Source organism: Chiloscyllium plagiosum, unplaced genomic scaffold (assembly GCF_037043375.1).
Source record: "Chiloscyllium plagiosum isolate Xiang-an unplaced genomic scaffold, Cpla_swu_hap1 HiC_scaffold_3, whole genome shotgun sequence".
Classification (NCBI taxonomy): domain Eukaryota; kingdom Metazoa; phylum Chordata; class Chondrichthyes; order Orectolobiformes; family Hemiscylliidae; genus Chiloscyllium; species Chiloscyllium plagiosum.
Genome location: NW_028270141.1, coordinates 4461760 through 4470342, shown reverse-complemented (window position 1 = coordinate 4470342; position 8583 = coordinate 4461760). Strand labels below are relative to the sequence as shown.

The following is an 8583-nucleotide window of genomic DNA, read 5'->3' as shown; positions in this document are numbered from 1 at the left end:
AAATGACACACATACAGTTCATTGTGGGCTACATTCCAGCGCCAGGAGCCCGTCCAACACTGATTCAGTCCCGGAACCAGGTGTAGGCAGAGCCAGGCTTCATGTGGAAAATGCATCGGCTGCAGATTCAATGTATAAATTATTGACAGTAAACATGATCGTGGAATGATTTCAATAAACAATATCTGTCAGCAATCCCCGAAAGGCGCTATGTTAATGAAGCTTGTGAATTATTAAGAGGATATAGCGAGCCGTGCACAGGGGGATGAGCTGCAGTGAGTTGGACTGAGGGGGTGGAGACGGTGTGTCTTCCCTCAGCTCCAGCTCTTCCCTCTCTCTCTCTCGGAGAGAGCATGGCTCTCCTGGTGCACTTGAAGACCGTCACCGACCTCCGAGGGAGAGGAGACAGGATCGCCAAAGTCGCGTTCCGAGGTAAATGCAGGGACTTGCATGGGCGGGGGTGAAGGGGAGAGGGGGAGGCTGCTCACAGCCGCACACCGTGGTTTACCCGCAGGGTTGGAGAAGACCGTGCGGTCGATGGTGTTTCTCAGGTACCAGCAGCAGCTCAGCCAGGTGGAACGGTATCCTGACCCTGCCCTATCCCACCCAGTGCTGCTGGTAATGGAGAAATTACTCATGTGCCTGGGAGCAGGAGACACTGCTCTGTGTGGGTTGGAGACAGTGTGATCGGCTGCTTGAAGCGAGTTCACTAGTTCTGCTGACTCTTGGGGTACTATGGGAGCTGATCTATTCGACGAGATAGACTCACCACGGTGTATCAGCTCCACATTTTGGGTGCACATTCAAACGAATGCTAGTTCTACTTACAGTGCTGGTCAATGGTTTTTAACGGTGTGGACACAGCTCCCCAGTTTCAATCCCTGTTCATTACACTGCCATCCCAGTCAAAGCGAGAGAAAGCAACTGACACCAATTCCAATCTTTTCCAATTCCTTACGCAGTGGTGGCGGCTTGTTCCTTGGATTGAGAGACTCGGGTTCAAGTGTCAGAACATCCCTCAACAAGCTGATTAGCAAAATCTTTAAAAATCCTTACTGTTCTTGTGGTGTACTGGTAGCCTCCCTACCTCTAAGCCAGGAGGACTAGGTCCTACCTGCTCCAGAGGTGTGTCAGAACATTCCTGAATTTAAAAAAAGATAACTTTCCCTCCTCCAGTCTGGGGAGAGCTGTGAGATTCTGACCTGACTGGTTATTTCGTCCTGTGTTTTTGTTGTTGAATTCCTGTGGTTTTTTTTGCTGAAACTAATTCTGGCGATGGGCTGGCACTGGGTAAGGGGGTTGGGGTGGGGTTGGGAGCCCGGTACCCTGGGTTCCGTGACTGGGGCTGAGGGGTTAGGACCAGGGAAGAGGGAACGCTGGTGTTTGAAGTGAATGCAGAGTCCTGGGAAGGATGCTGGGAATCTGAAATGAAACCGGAAAATGCTGGAAAGACTCAGCAAAAGTGGTGCAGGGGGAGTTTCCAACCCTTCAGCACTGGGTGTTTGGGGGCAAGGAGTGAGCGAGTGGTCAGCAATTAGGAATGAAGTTCACAGCCGAGATATTTTTTTTTGGGGGGGGGGACCCGACAGATTGAAAGAGACAACGAGGGATCCTGAATCAGATGCGTGATTGCTAGCTCTCTGATCTGAGGGAATATGGTTGTGTGAGTGAGCGGAAAGAGTTGCAAGAAATGTTCACATCAAGAAAATTTCCGGTTCCTTTTTAAGTTTATTTTTCACGCGTTCCCCTTTGTGTGGATGTGATACGAGGATGGGAACTGTTACTGGCCACTCGTGCACAAATTATGCGTGCCCATGTAAATACATTAAAACAAGCTAGAAACACTCATTTGACTGAGCGAGAGGGACGGGGGAGATTACCTGAATTTATTCACTCTCGGTCTGCTCGCACGGCCAACGATGTTGGAGCCGAAATTGTAGCAAAGAACTGGAAATCTGAAACAAAGATAAAACGCTGGAGAAAATGGGCAGCATCTGTGGAGGGAGAAACAGTTAATGTTTCGGGTCCAGTGTCCTGAAGGGGAACTCTGATTTCTTCTCCAGAGATGCTGCCAGACCTGCTGAGTTTCTCCAATATGTTAACATGTAGTAAGGGTAATTCTGCGGTTTGCTTTTCTGGTCATTCTGTGCATAGCTAAGTTAGAACAGCGGAAACAGCAGGGGGGTAGTATCCCAGCGTCAGCAAGTTAATAGAAAGTTCAGTTAAGAGGCTGCTGTCGGGTGACCCTCCTGTGAATACGCAGTGGGACTGTGACAACATCTTATCAAAACTGAGCGACAGTGTATTGGGGAAAGCACAATCGTTTCTATTGTTCACGCCGTCAGATGTTTAGTTCGAAAAACTCAGAAACACTTTAATGAAGTCTGTAGATTATACACTGAAGCTTCCATCTCGCAGCTGAGACTCAGTCATACCATAGCCCGAGTCCAAAATCGATATCGAGATTAAAAGCCCAGTTTAAACTGCGACCCGCTACCACAAGGAGCAGGCTCCGCACATGGATCTCTGTGTAGCCGGCTGCTGTGTTGTAAGCTGAAGGGGACAGCGTGCTGATGGTCTTTAAGAACCAATTTGTACTTATACATCACATTTCAGGGTCTTTTGGGTGTCCCAGAAAGCGTCAAAGTAAATTGAATTTTGAAATGTGATAACAGAGGCAATGCGCCATATTTATAAAAGTGTCTCTTCTACCTCAGTGAGATAAATGACCAGACCATTTGTTTCTGTGGTGCTGAACGAGAATGAAGGTGCAAAAGGCCTGTCCGCATGTTCAAAGCGCGCCCTGTGTTTTGGGTTCTATATGAAGGTCTCAGTGGGACATCTCTGTGCACTCCTTCAGTACTGCACTGAAGCGTCGTTTGAAATTATTTACCCCAGCCTGGGGTCTGACTCAGAGGCAGCAGTGCTACCTAAAATAGTATTTACAAATATTCAATATTGCATTTATATGGTGCCAAGACATCTCACCGAACAAACCAATACATTTGTGATTCTGGTTTTATATGAAGCTGCTGTTGTACAGCACGCATTTAGAAACCCAGGCTGTGTATCAGACACACTCCCCCATTTTGATAATTCTAGCGCAATCAGAATGAAGTTCATTAGGGGTTACACTTCTATTTTCACATCCAAATGCATTTGCAACAGTTCCAAAGTGTATAACTGAATCCTTAAAATCCAGAGAAATTACTCATTTTGCTTCCTATTACAGTTCAGACAAAAAAGTCAACACAAATATAGTTTGAAATACCTGTGTAATTATTTCTGATTCACAGTTTCATTCTTGTAAGTGTCATTTGTACATGTAAATCATATTGTAAACGCATTACTGAATTCAATGCATCTATAACAGGAACCAGTTAAGGTGAAACTAATCAAAGTGGATCGCATTTTTTTTTCACTAAGGTGTTTAGTCAAAATCTGACAGTTCCACAAAAGATTTTCAATGGAATACCAAAAAATCGATATTTCTATTGACTGGAAACTGAGTGAAATTAGTCACATTGGAGGAGGATTTCAAAGGAACACACCAAGTTGTAAGGCAAAGGAAACAATGGTCCAATGCATGTGTTTAATACCTGGGGTGGATTGCTGGTTGAGCGAATTTACAGAGTATAGTTTGTGAGTGTTATAATGACATTGGACAAGGAAAGGAATCAGTACACAGTTTCTAACTTGGTCAGCCCACCTCTCCCAGAAAGCATTGTAGGCTCAGTGACTCCAGTTCAGCAGAATGTGTTTTTTTTATTCATTCACAGGATGTGAGCGTCATTGAATAGGCCAGCATTCAATGGGCCAGCATTCAATGCCATTCATTCCAGAGGCATTTGAGAGCTAACTGCTGGCTGAGTCTGGAGTCGCATATAGGCCAGACTGGATAAGGATGGCAGCGTCCCTCTTTAAAGGCGTTACTGAACCAGATTTTGTTTTACCCAGCAACAGCAATGGTTTTGTGATAAATAAAAAAGTGAAAGAACTGTGGATACTGGAGATAAAGACAAAAACAAAAACTGCTGGAAAAGCACAGCAAGGTCTGGCAGCATCTATGGAGAGAGTTAAGATTAGATTCCCTACTGTGTGGAAACAGGCCATTCGGCCCAACAAGTCCACGCCGACCTTCTGAAGAGTAGCCTACCTAGACCCATTCCCCTATCCTATATTTACCCCTGATTTTGGGTCTGGTGATCCTTATTTAAAGGAAGGGGCACTGGACCCAAAACGTTAACTCTGATTTCTCTCCAGAGATGCTGCCAGATCTGCTGAGCTTTTCCAGCAATTTCTCTTTCAGTCAATGTTTTCATGGTTATCATTAGACTCTTAATTCCAGGTTTTCATTGAAGTCAAATTCCACCATGGCAGGATTTGAACCCAGGTTCCCAGAACATGACCTGGGTCTCTGGATTAACAGCTTAGTAATAGCAGCACTCGGCCATCATCTCCCCAATGATGACCAAATACAACTAATATTTCAGATAATAAACCTTCCTAACAATGTTAGGAACTGAACAAGTAATTAGGATGTAGTTACCATACCTCACAAAGACAATACTTCAAAAATATTTAATTGGCTGTAAAGTGTTTTGAGACACCTGATGTTGGAAAAGATGCAATATACCATGGCAACAACAACACAGCAATTTATATGGTATAAGCTCTTTAACATAATGGAATGTCCCAAGGTACTTTACAGGAACAGTGCAAAGTGATGTTAAGGAGATACCCGGTCAGGTGACCACAAGCTTGACCAAAGGAGTAGGCTTTACTCAATGTTTTAAATGAGGAAAATCTGGGGGTCTCAGCAACTGAGGACATGACCATCAATTACAGAGTAATTATAACCAATGATGCACGAGAGATGAAAATCTGAGGGCTGCAGGTACAGTACCTTGTGTTATGAGCAGTCCCTGGGCAAGTTCCCTAGTTTGCTATGATCCCAGCTGAGACAGGAGGAGCTAGCTTTCCTTCTTTATTCAAAAGAATAACTCAAAACCAGTATCCCTTCCCTTTCTAATTCCATTTCTGTTTTAAAAGAAGCCAAATTAACCGGTTTTTCTTCAGTTAAGTATGACTTTATTAGTTACCAAAGGAAAAATAAAATGCCACACAGCTGCAGACAGATTAGAATGAGAAGTCAGCAAAAAGGTAACAGTTAGAGAGATATATATTCAGGGTTTGGTTTGTCCATCAAAGTAGATTGTGAAATATTGTGGCCATTCAGTTCAATGGTTCTGGTGGCATTGACAGTGACGACTGAGCAGTTGAGTCTGGAAATTCTGGGTCCTGCAGATTAACTGGAAGGAGTCGGTCAGTTTCCTGTTAAATTCTGGCTTTTGATTAATGGCATGCTTCCAGCTATCAGAAGGATATTTTCCAAACTTTTTCCTTTCATGCACAGGGATGTCGAGTAGATATTCTTGATTCTAACATTCATAGCATATTCTAGCCCAGTCCCACTCGCACTCCAGTACGAACACACCAAACCAGAGGTGAAGGTCTTCATGTAACCCCCTCTCTTGTATATTCCTGTCAGGGGAGAATGTATTCATGTATTTCTGCCAGACTGCTTTCTTTTATCTCACATTATCTCCAATGTAAAGGGACGTGACTCACAAGAGGTCGTTCAGAATGTGCATTGCATGTCAGATTTCTCTGAAATTTTAGAACATTCCCTGGTGTCACTTGAGGCTGGGTGAACCGCACACAGGAGATTTCCAGGCAGTCAGTGAATTACATTCTCAGCCAACCCTGGCTTGTAGGTCCTTTTCTTAAGAACCAAGTAATCATAAAATTTCTATGCATCCATGAGTAAATCAGGGCTGTGATCATTGCCATGACAACCATTGCCATGGTTGTGGGGCTGAAATAGGGATAGAAAAATCATGGAAGGATTTGAAACCAATTCAGAATTTAAAATCAAGATATTAGTTGATCAGGAGCCAATGTAGTTTAGTGTGCCCAGGGCTGGTAGAGAAATTGGAATTTAAAATATGGGCAGCAAAGATTTAATGACATCAAAGTTTAAAGGTAGAGCATGTGAGGCAGGCCAGAACTGTGAAGTCTAAAGGCATGGAGGAAGGTATCAGCAGCAGATAGCCAGCAGCGAGGTGAAGTCACACAATGTTACAGAAATGAAAAGAGGTTGTCTTACTGAATGCATGAGGATTGGTCAGCAGTTTCTTGTCAGGGTCAAATGTGATATTAATGATGAAAGAGACTGACAATCCAAGACTGTTCCAAAGAAGTGAGTGAAGTCTGTTGCTAGGAAGTGGAGTTTGGAACTGGAATACAGGGTTTGGAACTGAAAAACATTTATGCTGAACCAGTACTGGATATTGGAAATCAAACAAATGGATCATGTTGGCACAGGGCAGCATCCGGATAAGAGATAGAAGCAACCAAGAATAGAACCTTGAGGGTAGCAGAGATAATGGAGGTGGAGCAGGAAGAGAAGCCATTGCAAACAATTCTCTGGCTGTCATAAACTCATATCTTTTTTCTATATGTCTTCACTATCATGATTTTATGACAGAAACTCATTTTTAATGTGTGTAATGTTTTAGGACTTTGATTTTGTGCTATTTCCTGTTCAATGCTTAAGATATACGTTTCAGACTAACTTCAAAGGAAATCCCAAATTCCAGAATATATTCTCGATCATCTAATAATAAAGTAAAAAGCAAAGCCCCCCCAAGGAAATCCCACTTCAAATTGCCTGGACATGATTTTATGCCATGTCCTCATTTTTCCAGGAAGGTGGAATATTTCAGAAGACACCAAATAGAGTGAAGATCTCTGCTATATTGTGTTAATTCAGAAACAAAAATAGAAATTGCTGGAAAAGCTTAGCAGGTCCTGCAGCATCTATGGAGAGAAATCAGAGTGAATGTTTCAGATCGAGTGACCCATCCTCAGACACATTAGCAGTTGACTGTGTTAACTCAGCACCATTACAATGGACTGCTCTTCCTTGAGCCTTTCCCTTGTCAGATCGATGCTCTATTACTATTAAACTAAGAAAAGATTCCTTTTCATAAGCGGCACAGTGGCTCAGTAGTTAGTACTTCTGCCTCACAGCACCAGGGACCCAGGTTCGATTCCAACCTCGGGCTGTTTACACATTCTGTGTGGAGTTTACACATTCTCCCCGTGTCTGCATGGGTTTCCTCCGGGTGCTGCAGTTTCCTCCCAGAGTCCAAAGATGTGCAGGTCAGGTGAATTGGTCATGCTAAGTTGCACCGTAGTGTCCAGGGAAGTCCAGGCTGGGTGCATTTGCCTTGTAGAATACAGGGTTACAGGGAGAGGGTAGGAGATTAATCTGGATGAAAGTGAGGAGTGCAGATGCTGGAGATCAGAGTCTAGATTAGAGTGGTGCTGGAAAAGCACAGCAGGTCAGGCAGCATCCGAGGAGCAGGAAAATCAATGTTTCGGGCAAAAACCCTTAATCAGGATTGAGGCAGGGAGCCTCTGGGGTGGAGAGATTTTCCTGCCTCATTCCTGATGAAGGACTCTTGCCCGAAACATCGATTTTCCTGCTCCTTGGATGCTGCCTGACCTGCTGTGCTTTTCCAGCACCACTCTAATCGAGACAGGAGATGAATCTGGTGGGATGCTCTTTGGAGGGTTGGTACAGACGCAATGGGCTAATTCACCTGCTCTCACACTGTAGGGATTTCAGGGTTTCTATGAACTTCCATCTCACTAAAGTAGCTTTCGGCCAATCCATACGAACACACAAGCATACAAAACAGGAGCAGAAGCAGACAGTGCAGGACCTTGGACTTGTTCCACCCTTCAATAAGAGCATGACCCATCTGTTTGTGTTTATAATTCCCATCCACCTCAATAATCGTGAACCTCATTGTAACTATATTGTCTGTTAAGTATTGCTCACGGGAACCTATTGCAATAGAGGATTTTTGTCTTAGATTGACGGTGACATTTGATTCATTAACTTTGTTAGAGTATATAAAGGATGAAGTCTCATGATAGCCAGGCTTTCTGAGTTTGACTCCAACACACAGGATTTGTTAGCCAATAAAGGTACACAGTTGCTGTACTGAGGCCAAACAGGTCAATTATCAGCCTGTGTGAGTTACTTCATTTCAAATGTAGTGATTATTTTTAGAAAAGATTGTTGGATATCCATTCCAATATAGAACATAGAACAATACAGCACAGTACAGGCCCTTCAGCCCATGATGTTTTGCTGAGCATTTATCTTAATCTAAGATTAACCTAACCTACACACCCCTCAATTTACTGCCATCACTGTGCTTATCCAGCAGTCCCTAATGTCTCTGACTCTACTACCACTGCTGGCAGTGCATTCCACACACCCACCACTCTCTGTGTAAAGAACCTACCTCTGACATCTCCCCTAAACTTTCCTCCAATCACCTTAAAATTATGACCCCTCATGACAGTCATCTCTGCCCTCGGGAAAAGTCTTTGGCTATCTACTCTATCGATGCTTCTCATTACCTTGTACACCTCTATCACATCACCTCTCTTCCTTCTTTCTCCAGTGTGAAAAGCCTGAGCTCACTCAACCTCTCTTCATAA

At 43.7% G+C, this 8583-nt stretch overlaps 1 protein-coding gene across 4 annotated transcripts in view; it reads left to right on the top strand.

Moving 5' to 3' along the window:
• The first annotated feature begins 275 nt into the window (after positions 1–275).
• The window catches only part of otofa (otoferlin a), a 436145-nt gene continuing 427837 nt past the window's right edge, over positions 276–8583 (top strand). For 3 of the 4 annotated variants that reach the window (XM_087977131.1, XM_087977125.1, XM_087977118.1), the window contains exon 1: positions 277–432. In XM_087977131.1, coding sequence (XP_087833257.1) covers positions 354–432 — 79 coding nt within the window. In that variant the 5' untranslated portion in view covers positions 277–353. Of the gene's footprint in view, positions 433–8583 lie in introns of all 4 variants that reach the window. The other variant, XM_087977140.1, reaches the window with a different exon arrangement.